At 41.7% G+C, this 22,161-nt stretch overlaps 1 protein-coding gene across 1 annotated transcript in view; it reads left to right on the forward strand.

The window, feature by feature from the left end:
• Positions 1–514: 514 nt before the first annotated feature.
• The window catches only part of LOC147101799 (multiple epidermal growth factor-like domains protein 9), a 388,208-nt gene continuing 366,561 nt past the window's right edge, over positions 515–22,161 (forward strand). Inside the window, exon 1 of the mRNA XM_085965761.1 lies at positions 515–997. Within this exon, the coding sequence (XP_085821887.1) occupies positions 724–997 (274 nt within the window). The 5' untranslated portion in view covers positions 515–723. The remainder of the gene's footprint in view (positions 998–22,161) is intronic.

Here is a 22,161-nt window from a genome sequence, read left to right on the forward strand (position 1 = left end):
ATCATGTCCATCCGATTTTTCACTCCTCGCTAGCAATTGGGACAAAATGTAGGGGGGAGCTGTTAAACGCGGATGGTGAATTTGACGTCTTGGCTGGACAATATTAAATTAGATTTTAGAGATGTCAAGCCAAATCCACAGATACATTTCAAAACATATACACAAATCTGTTTGAAAGGCGCACTCCGAAACGAAACGTTGCAGTTCGCGAGAAAGCTTAAGTAATGCATATTAATTTCACACTTCGTGACCCCAAATCGAAGACGGTGGTGCCTTGTACAGTATTTAGTTTTTCGATTGTTGTGAAACTTGGTGGAACTTCCCCTTCTGGGGTGTGACAGCTGAAAAGTGACGTCCCACCGCTTCCAACTCAACCGAACTTGCTTTTTGTCGGAAATCCGACCTCCCCCGCCGACATCTGATTGGCGCAGGCCTCCGGTTTTGCGAAGCCGATTGGTTATGATTCGCTTGTTTGATTGGCGGAGCAGCGGCGTCAATCAGGGCGGAGGGGCGATCCGCCGGCTGCTGGCTGGCTCGGTGGGATTGCACTGAGTCCCGGGAGCAGCGGACACTTTCAGCGCTGTCAGTTTCAGCGCGATATGCGGCTGCGATGGAGACACGCTGCTTATAACACCGGGCATTTCTGAGCACCCATTTATTTTATTTTTTGAAGGGGGAATAAACCACTGATCCCAGGAATTAAAACCTGAGATCGGAACTGCAATGTTGCCGATGGTAGGGAAATTGGCGTTGATGATGATGATGTGCTTGGCATTGCCGGGACTGAGACAGGCAGCCGGCACAGATAGCTGGAATACTACAGAGGGATACAATGTCACAGCCCGACTGGACTTCGTCAATACTACCATTTTTCAAGAGGAGATCGCGCCTGCTACGGAAAGCTCTCTTGCAACATCAACAGCAGCTTCTACTATTGTAACAACACACACCACTACCATTACGCCTTCCACCGACCGGGAATTGGAGGAATTACAAGGTGAGTTTCCCCCCGCCCCCTGTATCAAATTACCCCCCCCCCCCTTCTTTAACTCGTTTTTTATTGTGGTGCTGTTAACCTGATTGTATTGTGAAAGACTAACTCCGGGGTTTGACAGACTGTGTCTGATAAGGTTTCGGTTTACAAGCAGCACACAGGTTTGAAATGGTAACATGCAGCTTGTCTGGCTTATTTGAAACAAGTGGCAATAAAATAAACAGTATAATCAACAATGTTTGCAAGCATTTAGCTGTTCTTATTTCAATAGTCGAGACTGAATCGATAGGATTGAGTGATACAGTAGACGGCTGCTGTCAATATTATACATTTAGATTCCTAACTCCGTTCAAAACAATGGGAATTGACGAGAGTAAGGCGTAGGCAGGCGGAGCACCTTAGCTCTTGGAAGAATAGCTTTCTCTGTATATTTTATATCTACCTCTTGCACACACACTTGTTTCTCTTCTTCCTGTCATCACTCCTACACACAACCACTTTCAGATGAGGCGATCAAGGGGTGGCCATTTGTGTATTACTCGCACAAATTCCCCTAATGTGGATCAGAATTAAGGTTTATTAAATTTGGCATGCTTATAGCATATTGACATATGGGGTTGACTCATATTATCTATATATACACAATGAATACATTAATTACATTGTACAGCGACACTTGTTTAAAGCTGTGGAGGCAGAACATCTGTGCACCATTTTTTGACACTGACATTTTTTTGATGTGTTTTGAGAAGAATTTACAGAATTGTCATTCTGCTCGAATGTTTAGAAAGTAAGCACAAAAGGTTTGTCAAACACTGCGTAAAAAAATGCCCCGAGTATTAAGTAAAACTGCAGTTCAGGTTAGTGCTGTCCTGCCACTTCCTTGTTGAAGTCAAGTTTCATGTGTGTCTTTGACTCTAAAGTGACATCATGACTCTGGAGACTGATCTTGCTGTGACTCAGGAAACACACAAACGGTACCAAACCCCTGTCGAAGGCCATCTCACACAACTTGAGCTCAGCACCCTGTGGACTGACTTTCCAATGTGTTGTGAAACTGGGTTTAAAAATTGCTCAGGAAATTTGCCAGTCCTCCTGGGCACTTTATAATAGCGCTGCAGAAACGTTGTCATGCCACCCAGCCTCAACCTAATGGTGTATTTAGACTGCCACTGTAATGTTATTGTGATATGATGCCAGATGATGCACTGATAGTATAGGGTGTACACCTTTCTTTATTGCACAAGATAAAACAATCTGACGAATTTTCCCAATAGCCTTGTGGAGAAAGACTGTAACAATGAGCCATACATTTCAAAGTCCTAGAATCTATATTTAGTTAGTTAATCTCTACCAGGGCACCACCCAGGCTGCTAAATTTACCTCAATCCCTGGATTAAAGAGAAGAATAAGGAGACAGATTTCTTTACTTCTGATTGTTGTCCAGTCACCCTGGTGGAAAGTGTACATACGGACATTGGCAAAAACAGGATTAGCCTCAACTATGATGCCCTCCATTGGCATGCAGCCTGCCAGCACTCACTGTATAGACTCACACTTGAAGAACGACCACATGGGTGAGGTACCGGGTGGTTGGGACTACTCCCCACAAAGAATTAGCTCCTTCTGGAGAAAAAGCAAAATGGAAGGAAAACTGATGTTACTGTGCAGTAACACCAGTCCCGTGGTGGCGTACACCTACAGTTCTTAAATCACTATTACCCTGTCAAGTAGGTTGCAGCACCTCCACTGTAATTATTGAAGCTACTGTATAATAGTAACTTAATAAATGGAAAACATTTTTTAAAAAGAAAATCTTCAACTATATTTTTTAAAGAACAACCAATGCCTGGTAGTGAATTTAAAATACTAATTCAGTCTTGCGATTTTGGTAGTGTTCTGCTTTTTTATGCTTTTATTGCCTTTTAACTTGCTGCCAGTCATAGAAACATAGAAGATAGGAGCAGGAGTAGGCCATTCGGCCCCTCGAGCCTGCTCCGCCATTCAATGTGATCATGGCTGATCATCCAAATTCAGTACCCTGTCCCTGCTTTCTCCCCATACCCCTTGATCCCTTTAGCCTTGAGAAATATATCCAACTCCTTCTTGAATATATTTAATGAATTGGCCTCTACTGCCTTCTGTGGTAGAGAATTCCACAGGTTCACCACTCTCTGGGTGAAGAAATTCCTCCTCATTTCTGTCCTAAATGGCTTACCCCTTATCCTTAGACTGTGACATCAATTCTATTTATTGTTCCATGTGTTTTCAACTTCAGTGCCTTACATTCATTTGGATTTTGATCTCCCAAGTTACAAAATTGTACATCTAGGGGCAGGAATTTTCATTAGGTTGTGCTGGATTTCTTCAATGCAATGCGCCCCAAATCGACCAAACCAGCACAAAAGGTCATGGAATTTTAAGGACAAATTACATCCACGCAAATCGAGTTTCCGCGATCTTTTGCGCTTGTTTAAAAAACATCGCAATGGGAGCCGGCTCCGCCCACAAAACTGGCCATGCCCCCTGATCAAATGAATCACCTTTGTGAGGTTCCACTAATTGCTCCCATTTGCGGGCCTTCGAGGAGGCTCTTAAAATGAAGCTATTTATTTTAGGTGTGAGGGCACTAATAGGTACGCTTTAAAAGTTTAAAAAATAATAATTTACTAAGAAACTGACCACTGTTCCCCCTAATTTTGTGGGGGTGCACAGTCCCTTTAACGTGCTGTGCGACCCATTCAAATTTCTGTGTATGCATGGTTTGTCCATTATAAAGCCAGCAAGCAGCCTGCGGTGGTCCTCCAGACCGCTGCACGGCCATCCGGCCGCACAGCTTAAAGGGAACATTGCTGTACACCAACGTAACTAGCAAATGGTTCTGTGTAGTTTTTTAAAAGTCATTTTCAGTTATTTAAAATCAGGTTACTCACAGGTGGTGGACTAGACACTCTGATTAAAAATGCTTATTTTCTGTGATAAACCTGTTTTCAGCTGCATTAATAAAGCTGAAGCAGGTTAGCACTCATAAATATATCAAGGAATACTTTTTAAATGCAAATTAAAAAAAAAAATTACGTGCATAAACGCTGCCCAACTGCGCTGGTTCATGGCAGATTTTACGATCGGTGATAAAAAAGAGCACTTCTCAAAAGCTAGCGCAGTTTGCACCCTGATCGCCGATTACGCCCAAAATGGAAAATCTTGGCCCTAACATCACCTTTTCATTATTTTGCACTTAGAACTTACCTTTGTATTGTAGATTGGTGCAATACCAGCCAATTGCTTTAGAAATAATGTGAAAATCAAAATCTTTCCTATAGTCTAAAACATTTTTTTTAACAAAAATTAGTAAATGTACGTGGCTATTGAATAGATTTGGAATTGTGCCATTCATCCTTAAAATGGCCTAAAACCAAACTCAGGACTGCTTATGCCTTTGTGATGCCACTAAGGGCTAGATATTTCATGCTATATATTTTTTAAATACAGTAAAATGACGTTGCATTGTTCTCCAGGAGATCTTTCAGTTTTAGTGCCTGTTTACTAAGTATAGTTACGTCCTTCATTGCGATATTATCTTGGTGGTCATGTTGTTGCGTTTATCTTCTTAACGTGCAAAAACATGATTTACATCATGTATATTTAAAAAATAACTCCAGTGCATTGTAAGTGATCAGTGCCGTTATCCAACCCATTATGTCCTTGGATATAGGTTTTTTAAATGCTAAGTCAGGAAATTGATTTTGACAAAATTTTGGAAATGATTTTGTCTGATTTTTACAATAAAGGAAATAAGCAATTTGCTACAGTTTCTAAATATTCCCTGATGCAAAATGAAGTATAGTTATTCCTTGTGTAGTATTTACAGTTCATCCTGTAATATTGGATTCTGTGTGCTGCAGTAATTAAAGATATTTTGTGAGACATATGGTGAAATTTGGCTCATGACAAAAAGTAAGCTCTTTGAAATCATATTTTTGATAGTCATGTTCACTATGGTGATTATTTGTCTTAAGGATGGTTTTGGTGGGAGGGGGAGAAAAGGAGATCATCCAAGTGAGAGCTGAGAGTGCTGGGAATAAAATAATTTTCACCTTTTGTACCCAAGAGCTCCCAAGTGAGGTATAACACAAGCTAAATGTACAGTAAAGCTCACTCTACTCCCCCCAAAAATGTATTTACCTCAACTTCAGAAAAACATTCCCTATCAGTGTGTTATTTTTATTTCCAACATAAACCGTTCTTATGACTGGCAGACTGGCAGGAGAGAAACGTGCACTTTAGTGCAAGATTATGGGTCGTTATGGGTTATGGACTCACACTCAGTAGGAACGGAGTTGAAACTACTCAAAATAATTTCACAAAAGACATTTATATATAGACATTAAATCAGTCTGACTGAGATTTGAGCGTGAGCATGGGTTTGTGAAAGATGAGTCATATGTGACTAATCTAGTTGAAATTTTTGAGGTCACTAACATAGTGGAAAGGGAGTGTCGATGGATGTTGTCTATATGGACTTTCAGAAAGCATTTGCTATGGTTCCATAAAAGAGATTATTAGCAAAAAAGAGAGTGAATGGAATTGGAGGTATACTTGTGACAGGGGTTGGTAAATGGTTGGAAGGTAGGAGACAGACAGTAGGGATCAAAAGAATGTACTCTGATTGGCAGGATGTGACAAGTGGTGTTCCTCAGGGAGCTGGACTGGAGCCTCAGCCTCTCACCATATAGATCAATGACTTGGATGAAGGAAGAAAGAGTTTGCAGATGACATTAAATTAGGAGGCACAGTAAGTTGTGTGGATGGGAGCAGGAAGTTATGTGAAGAGAAAAAGATTGGTGAAGTCAAGCGTAGGTCCCTTGCAGTCAGAATCAGGGGAATTTATAATGGGGAACAAAGAAATGGCAGATCAATTAAATACATACTTTGGTTCTGTCTTCACAAAGGAGGACACAAATAACCTCCCAGAGATGTCGGGGAACATAGGGTCTAATGAAAGGGATGAACTGAATGAAATCAGTATTTGTAGGGAAATGGTGTTAGGGAAATTGATGGGATTGAAGGCCGATATATCCCCAGGGCCTGATAATCTACATCCTAGGGTACTTAAGGAAGTGGCCCTAGAAATAGTAGATGCATTGCTGGTCATCTTCCAAAATTCTATAGACTCTGGAACAGTTCCCTTGGATTGGAGGATAGCTAATGTTACCCCACTATTCAAAAAAGGTGGTAGAGAGAAAACGGGGAATTATAGACCGGTAAGCCTGACATCGGTAGTGGGGAAAATGCTAGAGTTCATTATAGATGTAATAGCAGAGCACTTGGAAAGCAGTGACAGGATCGGACAAAGTCAACATGGATTTACATAAGGTAAATCGTGCTTGACTAATCTACTGGAATCTTTTGAGGATGTAACTGGTAGAATAGATAAGGGAGAACCAGTGGATGTGGTGTATTTGGAATTTCAGAAGGCTTTCAATAAGGTCCCGTATAAGAGATTAGCGTGTAAAGTTAAAGCACATGGGATTGGGGGCAAGGTACTGACTTGGATAGAGACCTGGTTGGCAGACAGGAATCAAAGAGTTGGAATAAACGGGTCTTTTTCCGAGTGGCAGGCAGTGACTAGTGGGGTACCGCAGGGATCGGTGCTAGGACCCCAGCTATTCACAATATATATTGATCATCTAGACGAGGGAACTAGATGTAATATCACCAAGTTTGCAAATGACACAAAGCTGGGTGGGCGTGTGTGCTGTGAGGAGGATGCCGAGAAACTCCAGTATGATTTGGACAGGTTGGGTGATTGGGCAGATGCATGGCAGATGCAGTATAATGTGGATAAATGCGAGGTTATCCACTTTAGTGGCAAAAACAGGAAGGCAGATTATTATCTGAATGGCAATAGATTGGGAGAAGGGGAAGTGCAACGAGACCTGGGTGTCCTTGTGCACCAGTCACTGAAGGTAAGCATGCAGGTGCAGCAGGCGGTTAAGAAGGCAAATGGTATGTTGGCCTTCGTAGCGAGAGGGTTCGAGTACAGGAACAAGGATGTCTTGCTGCAGTTGTACAGGGCCTTGGTGAGACCACACCTTGAGTATTGTGTGCAGTTTTGGTCGCCTTATCTGAGGAAGGATGTTCTTGCCATGGAGGGAGTGCAGCGAAGATTCACCAGACTGATACCTGGGATGGCAGGAATGACGTATGAGGAGAGATTGGGCCGATTGGGCTTATACTCGCTGGAGTTTAGAAGAATGAGAGGGGATCTCATTGAAACTTATAAAATTCTGACAGGACGAGACAAACTAGATGCAGGAAGGATGTTCCTGATGGCGGGGGAGTCCAGAACCAGGGGTCACAGTCTAAATATAAGGGGTAAGCCATTTAGGACAGAGATGAGGAGGAATTTCTTCACCCAGAGAGTGGTGAACCTGTGGAATTCTCTACCACAGAAGGCAGTTGAGGCCAATTCATTAAATATATTCAAGAAGGAGTTAGATATATTTCTTAAGGCTAAAGGGATCAAGGGATATGGGGAGAAGGCAGGGACAGGGTACTGAGTTTGGATGATCAGCCATGATCTCGTTGAATGGTGGAGCAGGCTCGAGGGGCCGAATGGCCTCCTGCTGCTCCTATCTTCTATGTTTCTATGTTTCTAAGTTACAAAGGTATTTAGACAGATCAAGTGAGTGGGCAAAACTATGGCAGAAAAAATGCATTGTGGGGAAGTGTGAGACCATCCACTTTGGATCCAAGAAAGGCAAATCAGAATATTTCTTTAATCCCGAAAGATTAGGAACTGTGGAGGAGTGAAAGGATTTGGGTGTCCAGGTCCACAAATCACTAAAATCTAGGTAAAAAAAGTAAACGAAAAAAACAAATGGAATGTTGGCCTTTATCTCAAGAGGGCCTGGAATACAAAGGGAAGGAAGTTGTGTTTCAGTTGTACACAGCCTTGGTTAGACCCTATCTTGAGTACTGCATTCAGTTTTTGGCACCACACCTCAGGAAGGATATATTGCCCTCATTGCGGGGTACAGCACAGATTCACCAAAATGGTACAATTTCCCTTGAGTTTGGAAAGTTGAAGGGTGATCTAATTGATGTCTTTAAAATGATAAAAGTATTCGAAAGGGTAGATGTAGAGAAACGATTTCCTCTGGTGGGGGAATCCAGAATGGGACACAATCCTAAAATTAGAGCCAGGCCATTCAGGAGTGAAATCAGGAAGCACCTTTTCACACAAAGGGTAGTGCATCTCTGAAATTCTCTCCCCCAAAGTCTTGCTCAATTGAAACCTTCAAGACTGAGATCAACAGAGTTTTTATTGGGTAAGGTTATTGAGGGATACAGATCAAAGGCAAGTCAGTGGAGTTCGGGTACAAATCAATGATCATCTAATTGAATGGCAGACCAGGTTCGAGGGGCTGAATGGCCTACTCCTGTTCCTATTTTCCTATGAATTTACTAGAAGTGAAAGGACAGTGTAGTAATCTATTATGCTACCTCATCTCTCTTAAATGTATGTTCCATTTAAGATCGATAGATAGCCTTGTGTTTAAGTTCCTTGACAATAACGTCCAAGCTTTCTGCTGGACAGTGAGTTGAGCATCTTGACTTTGTTGTCAAGTAAAGCATAAATGGAAAAATCAGAAAAAAAAGAGACAATACGTACTGGCAACCCAGAGATGCTCTGATGGTGGCCACAGGAGCAATTCTCCCAGTTTGGACTGCTTGTGGGCAAGAGGCACAGTAACAGCATTTAACTTTTAGAAAATTTGTTAAGGACTTCGAAGATGTCGCCATGTTCTTATAGGGGCAAGGGGAGTAGGTGAAGACCATTGAAAACAAAAAGACATTCAGTGACAACTGATTCCACTTCAGTATGTCATTGAGTATGGGTAACAGATAAATAGGAGTGAAAAGACTCTCACGGCAGTACATTACTACCTTGAAATTTAGCTAAAGACTTACAAAATTCATCAACAATCTCACAAGTTAACAAGAATCTTCAACAAAAATCAGAATTATGCCTTTTCAATATGGCTATTTAAAACAAAAATAGCTCAAATGCATAAAGTTTTCAGCTGGTGTATTTTCCACTAGTTAAAGCACACTATTTCATAGGTTACGACTCTCTATTGTAGAAAGGTATTTTCTCTATCACTGGTTTTCCAGCTTGCTCACCATCTGAGAGGATGGGTAGGTAGGTAACCTATTCGGCTTTCTCCAATGTCACTTCGAAGCAACCTTCTAGCAGCTGCACATGACTCACCCTCACTTCCTGTGGAGGATGCTTCTGGCCAGGGCTCAGCATCTTTCTCATGACTGTACATTCAAGATTGGCGATTTACCATGCAGAGGATGCAAACTGTTCAGTAATCAGAAATTTACCAAAGTCCAACAAAATTAAATCATAAATTAGATCATGTCAGATCAGTACACAGAGGCCTGCTGTCTGACATACTTTTCCGAAATAAAAGTGAGGCGAGGTTAATGACTCAGAGTTCCTGTGCAAAGCCTGTGACGTAATTCACAATTAAGTAATAAAACTATTTTATTCTATAGAAACATAGAAGATAGGAGCAGGAGTAGGCCATTCGGCCCCTCGAGCCTGCTCTGCCATTCAATGCGATCATGGCTGATCATCCAAATTCAGTACCCGGTCCCTGCTTTCTCCCCATACCCCTTGATCCCTTTAGCCTTAAGAAATATATCCAACTCCTTCTTGAATATATTTAATGAATTGGCCTCTACTGCCTTCTGTGGTAGTGAATTCCACAGGTTCACCACTATCTGGGTGAAGAAATTCCTCCTCATTTCTGTCCTAAATGGCCTACCCCTTATCCTTAGACTGTGACCCCTAGTTCATCCTTCCTGCATCTAGTCTGTCCAGTCCTGTCAGAATTTTATAAGTTTCAATGAGATCCCCTCTCATTCTTCTGAACTCCAGCGAGTACAAGCCCAATCGACCCAATCTCTCCTCATACGTCATTCCTGCCATCCCAGGTATCAGCCTGGTGAATCTTCGCTGAACTCCTTCCATGGCAAGAACATCCTTCCTCAGATAAGGCGACCAAAACCGCACACAATACTCAAGATGTGGTCTCACCAAGGCCCTGTACAACTGCAGCAAGACACCCTTGTTCCTGTACTCAAACCCTCTCGCTACGAAGGCCAACATACCATTTGCCTTCTTCACCGCCTGCTGCACCTGCATGCTTACCTTCAATGACTGGTGCACAAGGACGCCCAGGTCTCGTTGCACTTCCCCTTCTCCCAATCTATTGCCATTCAGATAATAATCTGCCTTCCTGTTTTTGCCACCAAAGTGGATAACCTCACATTTATCCACGTTATATTGCATCTGCCATGCTTCTGCCCAATCACCCAACCTGTCCAAATCATCCTGGAGTTTCTCAGCATCCTCCTCACAGCACACACACCCACCCAGCTTTGTGTCGTCTGCAAATTTGGAGATATTACATCTAGTTCCTTAGTTACTTAATTTAAGCATGACTTTAAGTTGGGGAAAAAAATGTCAAATTAACTCAACTGACAAAGTCCATGAACACAGAATATTTTGACTAAATGCATAATAAGCAAATGAGAATCATCGATAGTGCTGTGGAGAAGGAGAACTGGGCGACTTGGCACTGGTGAGGTTGTGGGCTTGAATCCTTGTCCCTCAACACGACCGTGTTTCCAATCTCAGCTGTGTCACTGCCAGGAAGCCCCAAGCAGAAATCAGGTGTTTCCCCATGGGGGAAGAAAGAACAAAAGTCTGTAGCGGGGTTATCTGTAGTCCTCCACCTCCATCTGCATCACAGAACAGCTCAGCTGGAGGCTCGGGAGCAGCTTGCTCAGCTGCAGATGGTACGTAGCAGAGGTAGGAGAAAAATCAGTTAGAAAAAAGGTGTTTGGCTAAAAGAAAAGAAAGAGAATGTACATTACAAGGAAATGAATGATTTTCCCTCTGAACCTTCTCCTTAAAATGGGGGAACATCCATTGATAAATGAACAGAAAGCACGGCTTTAAATATGCTGTATAACAGCTTTGAAATATTGAGTGAGAGCTAATCCCTTTCGTCCTTGGAGTGTCACATTCCTCATCATTTTGTGTTATGAATTTATCTTCAATTATATTTAATAAATCAATTATTCCATTAACAATATGTTGCACCATCACTGACTTCCAAATATTGGCAGTTGTTAAGTTTCTAAGTCTTGCAATATTCCATTATTTTTGGAATTTTTCCAAGTTACAGTAGTCCTGTTTTCTGATTGTCACTTTTGTGCTAATCCTCACGTTACAGCTTTGTTTGATAAATAAGGTTACTGTAATACAATTATTACTGTCAGCTTCTTAGATGTTAAATGAGCAATGGACAAGACAAGACTCTGTCGGTTTCATCAAATAGTAAATTTTCCATCAGCACAATTTAGCTGATATTTTCAGAAACCAAATACTGTAGTGGCTTGTTTGAGTTCAAAAGTGAGAAAATATTGTTTTTTCTAACAAAAAATTATTGAGGTATATCCTGCTTTGCCTGAATATTTTGTGAAAAATGTCTTCTGGTGAGATGCTGTTGGGAGTCACTAGATTGGCAAATAAATACTGTGCTGGAGTAGCAGTGTGTGGGAATGTCTGAGGGAACGGAAGCACAGTATCAGTACTTCAGCTTCCAGAAAACACACAATACCAGCATTTTACTCAAATATTCTATTTTTGTTCATTTTGTACAGCCCCATTTCATAGAATGTGCAGCTCAACCACGGAGGATGTGTGGTGGGTTTAGTTGGAGGAAAATAGTCTTTATTTTTCAGCAGCTCACCAGCTGCAGCACAAAAGTGTACCGACTATACAATTATTACTCACTCCCCTACCCTTAAAGTGCAATACCACAGCAGAACACATTGGACCGTTTTCATGTTGTTCTGTTTCGCTTCAAATATAGGAGGAATACTCTTTTATCTTTATTTCCTCCCCCTCCACCTCCCCACCAATTTTCTCCCCTCTCTGCTGAAGACATCAACTCCTCCATAGGCAGTGGTTGCCTTCTGCTGCCTCACTCAAATGGCCTTTTTTCATGGGTAAGCCTAGATATTGAGCATTGCCATCACACATCACAGGGGACAGAGTTGCTGGATGGTGATCAGGACTGGGATCGCCACCTGATTTGTTTCCTCTTTATAGGTCAAGTAACCGTGCAAATTGGGGATCAAACTTAGGTCCTTTCTTTACATTATTAAATAAAAGATTAAGGGTTTTCCTCCAGTGGTTTGGATACTCACTGCCTTAGCCAGCGAAGTCATCAGGGAAGCCTCTTAATTTGTACTTAATAATGTAAAAGGCATAGTTACCTGTACAAGTTTAGTAGATATCTTCCTCAAATATTTGTATTACAATTTTTATTGTGGTAGGGTAGCATACTCTCAATTCTGTTTGCTTCACTGCCTTATGCAATGTTCCTGGGTCAATTACCCACTGTATGTCTCTTTATATAATATATGGCTGGAAATGGCTGAATGTACCAGTTTGATGCTCTCAGCCTACCCAAAATGGCACTTGCAATAGGAGCCACTAATGTGCTTCTGCACTGTTTCATTATCTATTTATGTTAAGGTACAGGATTGATTTAAGCACATACAAAATTTAAGTACATTATGCTGGCTGATTGCTTGCAGTAGAATTGTTCATAATTCTGCTGGTAATTTGGCTTGCCAGGGAAATACTATTCCTTAAAAAAATAGTAGCCTGGAAGGAGCGTAATTATGATACTAGTCTCTCAATCTTGTCTCGACTGCCTTCATAAACGACCTTTTCCCACAGGGTACCTTTTTCCAGTTTTGACTAGATATCTGTGAGGAGGAAGGAAAGCTAACGGAGGTGGGCAGGTCACTTTTCTTATTGTTCAAGGCTTATCAAGCGAAGCAGGTTTCAGATATGTTTTGCAGAAATGTTCACGGTCTCTTGGTCAAAGGTGACTGAGTGGATTTGGCTGGGTAGGGATTCCAACTGTTGATGGTCACGATGTTACTTTTTGAAGATGAGACTCAAAAAGCATCATTTCGGCGTGAAGTTTCTCTATAATGAAGAAGGAGAAAAAGTAACATGGTTTGGCTTCAAAATTGACCAGTAATTCAGGAAGTCTATAAATACAAGTACTTAAAGTACATGTCTTCCCTTAACTACACACGGGACGCTTCCAAAAACATCACACAACTAGCATTTTTTGTGACTTCATTTGTACGTAATTACCAACCTCAATTAATGTAGCTAGATAAAAAGAAATACAGGGCGTGTTAGTCACTCTAGCTTTAGAGTTCAGCAAACCTTGTGTAGAAAAATAGAAGCAGGAGTAGGCCATTCGGCCCTTCGAGCCTGCTCCACCATTCAATATGATCATGGTTGATCCTCTATCTCAATAGCATTTTTTATGAAAGTTTTTATCTTCCTATGTGCACATAATAGGGAATGGTCTATCATGATTTGGAGTGCGTAGGGTTGCGAACTCTGATTGGACATATTCCTGGAGGATTCATCACATGACCTCCCACCTCCAACTGCCTGTCCGGTCAAACGGCCTTTTCTTCCATTACTAATAAAAAACAAAGAAAATTGGAGAAAAAAACCACAATGGCTCCGAGGAGGCAGGTATGGAGGTGGGACTGCCGGTAAAGTTGCAGAATGTGGGGGCGGCTGGCAAACCCGCCCCCATCCCGCCTCCGTGCCCTTTTGCCAGGAGGCGGGAAGCCGTCTCCTCAAGGCGGGAAAGGGATTAAATCCTATTAACTGCCTGTTAACAGGTTTATAACAGTCAGAAAATAGGATTAGTCCCATTTTACCTTTCCAAGTGCAGGCTTCCCGACCTCGGGGAACCCCGCTGGGGTGTAGGAGGTGAGTAGGAGGTCTGTGGGGGTCAGAGGGGTCTGAAAGTGAGATGTAGAGGTGAGTGATGGGTGCAAGTGTGGAGTGGTAAATATGTAAGGTGAGTGTTAAGTGTTAGAAAATGTTCACTTACCTTTGTTTCTGCCTACAGCCTTCAGCCGCTGTGGATCCGGAGTCTTGATATTTTCATTGTAGATTTCACAGACTGGCTGTTGGATCCTCCGAACCAACAGCCAGGTAATTTCTGCAAAGTTGAAAGGTTTGATGAGTCCTGAACACAAAGACTCATCAAACTACACAGAATGTCAGTGTTTGACAGCTTCACAGAGCTGTCAAACGCTGACATTTCTTCCTTCAAGAAATCTTGACAGATGGCGCATCATACGTTTACGTGCTCTGTCAGTGACCTCCCCCTAATTGGCCGGCTGAGCCCGCTGGGCGGGCTTAACAAGATCAATCAGGGGAAAATCCCGCTGGTTGGCCAGAAGCTGATTGAAAGCCGGCAAGCAGCATTCCCGCCTCCAAATGCTTCCCATCGACAAAATGCAGCCCAATTTGTTTTAATTGTCCCTATGATCTTTTTCCCAGGTTGCTCGCAGCTGTGTCCAGGAGATTAATCTTTAATTTCTGTAGACTCCAGGACAATCTGGGAGAGTTAGCAGCCCTTGGAGTGAGCTTCTATAGTTAAAAGATGGGACTATTGAAAAGCTTGATAACTTCAGCATCCATTGGCTGAAGCTTAGAAGTAGTACTCTTTGGAAAAAGGAGAAATTCCACATCTGTCTGAGGCTGAGCCACACTGTTCGCAAACCTTGGTATCATATTTGACTCTGAAATGAGCTTCCGACCACATATCTGCGGCATAACTAAGACCGCCTATTTCCACCTCCGTCATATCGCCTGTCTTCGCCTTGCCTCAGCTCATCCGCTGCTGAAACCATCATCCATGCCTTTGTTACCTCTAGACTTGACTATTTCAATGCACATCTGGCTGGCCTCCCACATTCCACCCTATGTAAACTTGAGGTCATCCAAAACTCGGCTGCCCATGTCCTAACTCACACCAAGTCCTGTTCACTCATCACCCCTGTGCTTGCTGACCTACATTGGCTCCTGGTTAAGCAATGCCTCGATTTCAAAATTCTCATCCTTTTCAAACCCCTCCATGGCCTCGCCCCTCCCTATCTCTGTGATCTCCTCCAGCCCCACAACCCTCCCCCGAGATATTTGCGCTCCTCTAATTCTGCCTCTTGAGCATCTCTGATTATAATCGCTCAACCATTGGTGGCTGTGCATTGTGTTGCCTAGGCCCTAAGCTCTGGAATTCCCTGCCTGAACCTCTCCGCCTCTCTACCTCTCTTTCCTCCTTTAAGACAATCCTTAAAACCTACCTCTTTGACCAAACTTTTGGTCACCTGCCTTAATTTCTCCTTATGTAGCTCAGTGTCAAATTTTTTGTCTTATAACACTCCTGTGCAGCACCTTGAGACGTTTTACTATGTTAAAGGCGCTATATAAATACAAATTGTTGTTGTTGTTATTTGCTAGGCCAGTAATTTGAGGATGCACAGAGCAGCTATCCATAATGATCAACACATTTTTAGCCTGACCTTGAAATTTTCGACTCAGAGATTGAATGTACTCCTCAAAAATGGTAGAAATCATTCAAGATTGGTGATTGAAATGACAAATGATGCCTCCAGGGAAGTGTTGAGCACTTTTGAAACATCATGACCTCTCACTTTTACCAATGAACAGAAGAGGAAACTTCACAGATCTGTCCATATTGATGCCCAGAAGAATGGTTAAATGCTCCTTGCACCGTTTCCCACCAATGCACTGTTGTGAAAGGTGCGAGTCGCCTCGGTAGAAGCTTCCAGAAAAGTTCTGCTTCATTCAGGTTGAAAACATCACAAGGCCAGCACTTTTGAAATAATATAGGCAGGGTTGATGAAAGCTATTCGTTTGTCATTTTAGGGGTCATATTATTGGATTCTCTGACCATTTTCTTATGAGTTACGACATGAACATTTTTCCATCTCTTGATCCATCCCAAGTTGAATGTAGAGAGATCATTAAACCCCATTGTCCCTGCAATTCTGAAAGCTTTTTCCAATAAAATTTGTTCTGAAACTCTGGCGAGATTTTTACCGCACACGGCCTTGAACCATTCAAGAAGTTCTGCTCCAACAGCACCAGGCTTAGAAATGCGCAACCATTTCATGTCACTTTTGAAATTTCCACTTCGGACCCGTTTCAAAGACTGAACTCTGTTGTTTGTAGATGTTGCTGATGGCTGCCTGAGTGACATAATATTCTCTAGTTAATTCAGTCTGTGACTTTGACTTTTTGTCCAGAGCAGTGAGAATTTTGTACTCGTATTCAGATCTGTATGCTTTCTGTGATTATTTGATGCTATTTTCACAAAAATAACAGCCACTGTGGGCGCTAAAATGTGATCCAGTAACAGCCTTTCCTAAATAACCACCTCTTGTACAAATCCCTGCCCGTGCAATTATAAGCAAACAATTAATGTTTGTGAAAATTTGTACACGCATTGAAAACTTTGGTGGGTTACACTCTTTGACAGAGAGAGAGAGAGAAAGAGCGAGAGAAAGATACACCAATGACCTAAAGGAAGCTACACACTAAGGTGTCTTTAACCAGCAAACATTCAGGGATTAGGGACAGACCAGGGAATTGGTGCCTTTGCCCACTGAACCCGCGGAGGGTGACTGACTAAAAAAACTCTGTTGGGTTTGTGGGCCTTGCTTTGAGGAGTGCTTTAACGTTTGGTGGGGTTTAAGTTCTGCACCCATGGGCTGACAGTTGATTAATTAGATAGTGTAACATTTGAGTATTGAATGGACTGTGTGTAACAATATTCTGATCCATCAATACAGGGCTCCTGGAGTAAGGAGGAAGGCCCTCTGTTTTCGACCAGGACTTGTCACTTCTAATCTGCACCATACAAGTTGTTGTTGTTTGAAATACGGTACAACATTATTCAATCTTTTGTTTATCGGGATCACACATTTGCGTAACATGAGATGACTATGAGAATATCCAAACTCAATCGTGTACAAAATATACCCAGCACAGCCGGAAATTGGGCCAGTATAATATTATGTGGATAATGACAATATATGACTTAACATTATGCAAACTTGATTGTATTTCTTTGTCACTTGAGTATGTCAACAAAAATGTTACAAATGAAAAGATTTTTAAAAATGGGGAAAAACATCAAGTAATGAAGGTGGATAAAACTAACATAAAAAAGGTTAGACTCTGCTTTGGAGTTCAATAAAATTCAATCTGATAATGGATCAATGCATTTGATACTTAAAATTCCAATGCTACAGAGTTATTTAATCCAAGAAATCTCACACTTTATAACTTAATCCAATTAGCAGCATTTACAGTGGGTATTCACACATGGCCATAATAATTATCTGTTACCTGGTGACAAGTAAAAAAACAACTATTTTGCAGAGACAGCAATACGAGTACCATGATGGAAGCAATGGATTTTGTGAGGTGCCAAACAGTTCAACTGGCTTAGGAAGTCTGCTTAGTCACTGACAGTCCATTAATATATTGAAGTGTTTTCAATAATCCAAGTGCGAGGTTGACGAGTGCTGGTTAATATAATCCACCAGGTCTATATACAGCAATTACTTAGGGTGTATTCCACGTTCCGATGGATAGACACGTCAGGAATAGAACTGCTTGCCTGGAGAGGGGGATCAACAATCTGATAAATAATTTAATCAACTTCACAATCAGTCAAATGCTATCCATTTTGTATTTCTTTCATTTCAATTTACTCATTTGCGTTTGAAGCTGCTGCTGGTGAAAAAGAAAAAAGGTTACAACAAAGCCGTGCTTTATAAAAATCATTTTTTCAGGGCTGCCAAACCACCAGCTCATTGGCATCAGACAGATGTCAATTTTGTGGTTAGTGGTGAAAAAAAGTAACTGGGATTTAGCGTATTGTTTCAATTGTAAATGAGCCAAAATGCTTATAATCTGCCTTACACACAAGAACAAGAGCAAGTCTAAATGTCTGTATGAGCTACACACTCTGGATGCCTGGTGTAAGTGTTGCTACCAGATGAAGTTATAGGTTGTGAATTGTCTTGTGTTAAATAATTCTACAGCATTGGGAAGAAAAGAGCACTAAAGTGCTATCGACATAAAATTCTAACAGGGCTAGACAGACTGGATGCAGGGAGGATGTTTCTCCTGGCTGGGGGTTCTAGAACGAGGGGTCACAGTCTCAGGATAAGGGGTAGGACATTTAGGACTGAGATGAGGAGAAATTTCTTCACTCAGAGGGTGGTGAACCTGTGGAATTCTCTACCCACAGACAGCTGTGGAGGCCAAGTCACTGAATATATTTAAGAAGGAGATAGGTAGATTTCTAGACACAAAAGGCATCAAGGGGTATGGGGAGAGAGCAGGAATATGGTATTGAGATAGAGGATCAACCATGATCATATTGAATGGTGGAGCAGGCTCGTAGGGCCGAATGGCCTACTCCTGCTCCTATTTTTCTATGTTTCTATGACAGAACACACACAAGGTTTGCTGAAATCTAAAGCTAGAGTGACTAACATGCCCTGTATTTCTTTTTATCTAGCTACATTAATTGAGGTTAGTAATTACGTACAAATGAAGTCACAAAAAATTTGCAACCTAGAACACTGCTTGTATACTCGCTTTCTCAAAACAGCTGAGAGTTGGGGCCCATTAATATTTCAAATATTTTTTTTAAGTTATTGTGGTGCAGCCCTTAACTCGAATGCTTGCCATCTGTAAACAAAAGGCCCCACTGGACCTGCCCACTAACCCAACATGTTATTTGTAAACAAGCAATAGTGCTCGAGATTACATCATTCAAACTCTCCACCTACACTTGCTGCATTCAATGGGCCTGATCTTGCTGGACAAATAACGGAGTGTGAACGACGCACGCCATTATTAATGCGCAAAATGCCAGCAAGTTCAGGGGATTAAGAGATGCGCCGTGAGTTCCGAATCTCCAGAACTTTCTGGTTGATTTTTGTCACTCTGCCATTTGCTTCACACAAATGGTACCTCGCCCTTAGCCTCCCCCTTATTTTTAAGAACTCACTGGAATTGCACATTATTTGCCCATTAAACTCACCACAGAAAGTTAAGTCTGATAATTAAGAGCAAAGGTACCCTATTAACAATGTGATAATTGTTACTGCAATGCCAATCACCCTCTCTGGTCCAGAAAGGGAACAATTGAAACTGTGGAGTCACATTCCTCTAATTGTTCTTAGAGATTTTATAAATGTTAAATTTTATTGTTACTTTTCCTTTCTGAATCTTTTTTCTCTCTCTCTTACTTTAATCTTTCTTTCCCTCTATTTCTCTTTCTGTACCTGATTTGACTCTATTTCACCCTCCTTCATAGTCGTTCCTTTGTTTATTTCCCAATCATTAAATCTCATTGGTTAAGGAGATACACTGTTGGTCCTACCATTCACTAAGGTTGCAGATACCCCATTGCCCTCGTTGTCATCTCACACCTCCAGCAAGTTACGGCGCAAAAGATTTTCAAGCCGAAGGGCGCAGGAAAAGTCTAAATAACGGCACATGCCATGAGCTGCCTGGCTCCAACAAGATCCGGGCCAATGTATCAAAGGAAACACACATTTTGCATTCACGCTCATGACCCAGAGACTGTGTCTCGTTTAGGAGGTACTCTTAAAACAGTGCAAACACATTTGAGAAATAAATTTAATGTGCATCAGCTAAATACTTCCAGAGGCTTTGGTCAAGCACAATCCCTGGAACAATCAGTTTTAAAAGGTTAATTCAGTCACCATGCTGTTGGGGAGGGTTTAAACTAAAATGGCAGGGGATTGGGAACCTGTGCAGGGAACAGAGGAAAGGGAAAGGGAAACAAGGATAGAAGCAAAAGACAGGAAGGAGAAAAGCAAAAGTGGCAGTCGGAGAAATCAAGGGTTTAAATCAAACATAGCCACAGTAAATAATAATTCTATAAGGTCTAAGAGAGTTAAAAAAAAACAAGCCTGAAGGCTTTGTGTCTTAATGCGAGAAGCATTCGTAATAAGGTGGATGAATTAGCTGTGCAAATAGATGTAAACGGATATGATATGATTGGGATTACGGAAACATGGCTCCAGGGTGACCAAGGCTGGGAACTCAACATCCAGGGGTATTCAATATTCAGGAAAGACAGGCAAAAAGGAAAAGGAGGTGGGGTAGCATTGCTGGTAAAAGAGGAGATTAACACAATAGTAAGGAAGGATATTAGCTCTGATGATGTGGAATCTGTATGGGTAGAGCTGAGAAATACCAAGGGGCAGAAAACGTTAGTGGGCGTTGTATGCAGACCCCCAAACAGTAATGCTGAGGTTGGGGATGGCATTAAACAGGAAATTAGAGACGCGTGCAATAAGGGCACAGCAGTTATCATGGGTGACTTTAATCTACATATAGATTGGTCTAACCAAATTAGTAGCAATACTGTGGAGGAGGAATTCCTGGAGTGCATACGGGATGGTTTCCTGGACCAATATGTTGAAGAACCAACTTGAGATCAGGCCATCTTAGACTGGGTATTATGTAATGAGAAAGGATTAATTAGCAATCTTGTTGTGAGAGGCCCCTTGAGGCGGAGCGATCATAATATGATAGAATTCTTCATAAGATGGAGAGTGAAGTATTTGACTCAGAGACTAGGGTCCTGAATTTAAATAAAGGAAACTACGATGGTATGAGACGCGAGTTGGGTAGGTTGGATTGGGGAACGTTACTTAAAGGTATGGTAATAATCATGGGTGATTTTAATCTCCATATTGATTGGACAAATCAAATTGGCCATGGTAGCCTTGAGGAGGAGTTCATAGAGTGCATCCGGGATGGTTTCCTAGAACAGTATGTAATGGAACCAACCAGGGAGCAGGCGATCTTGGATCTGGTACTATGTAATGAGACAGAATTAATAAATGATCTTATAGTAAAAGATCCTCTAGGAAAGAGTGATCATAGCATGGTTGAATTTCAAATTCAGTTGGAGGGTGAGAAAGTTGTATCTCGAACCAGTGTCCTGATCTTAAACAAAGGCAATTACAGTGGCATGAGGGCAGAACTGGCTAAAGTGGGCTGGAAAAATAAATCAAAGGGTAAGACAGTTGAAATGCAGTGGCGGACATTTAAGAGATATTTCATAAGTCTCAACAAAAATATATTCCAGTGAGAAAGAAAGATTTTAAGAGAAGGGAGCACCATCCGTGGCTAACTAAGGAAGTAAAGGATGGTATCAAATTGAAAACGAAGGCATACAATGTTGCCAAGATTGGTGGGCGACCAGAGGATTCGGAAATTTTTAAAAACCAGCAAAGGATGACTATAAAAATAATAGAGAGAGAAGATGAATTATGAGAGTAAACTGGCAAGAAACATTAAAACAGATAGTAAGAGCTTCTACAGGTATATAAAAAGGAAGAGGGTAGCTAAAGTAAACATTGGTCCCTTAGAGGATGAGACTGGGGAATTAATAATGGGGAATGGGGAAATGGCAGAGACTCTGAACAAATATTTTGTATCTGTCTTCACGGTAGAAAACACTAACAACATCCCAATAATGGATAATCAAGGGGTCACAGGGAGGGGGGAACTAAAGACAATCGCCATCACTAAGGAAATAGTACTTGGTAAAATAATGGGACTAAAAGATGACAAGTTCCCTGGACCAGATGGCCTGCATCCCAGGGTCTTAAAAGAAGTGGCTGCAGAGATAGTGGATGCATTGGTTGCAATATACCAAATTCCCTGGACTCTGGAGAGTTCCCAGCGGATTGGAAAACCGCAAATGTAACACCCCTATTTAAGAAAGAGGGAGACAGAAAGCAGGAAACTATAGACCAGTTAGCCTAACATCTGTCGTTGAGAAAATGCTGGAGTCCTTCATTAAGGAAGCAGTAGCAGGGCATTTGGAAAATCATAATGCAGTCAAGCGGAGTCAGCATGGTTTTACGAAAGGGAAATCATGTTTAACAAACTTGCTGGAGTTCTTTGAGGAGGTAATGAGCAGGGTGGACAAAGGTGGACCAGTGGATGTGGTGTATTTGGATTTCCAGAAGGCATGCGATAAGGTGCCACATAAAAGGTTACTGCATAAGATAAGAGCTCACGGAATTGGGGGTAATATATCAGCATGGATAGAGAATTGTCTAACTAACAGAAAGCAGAGAGTCGGGATAAATGG

This window comes from Somniosus microcephalus, chromosome 23, assembly GCF_052327205.1.
Source record: "Somniosus microcephalus isolate GS21.2 chromosome 23, FLI_Smic_1.0, whole genome shotgun sequence".
NCBI lineage: Eukaryota > Metazoa > Chordata > Chondrichthyes > Squaliformes > Somniosidae > Somniosus > Somniosus microcephalus.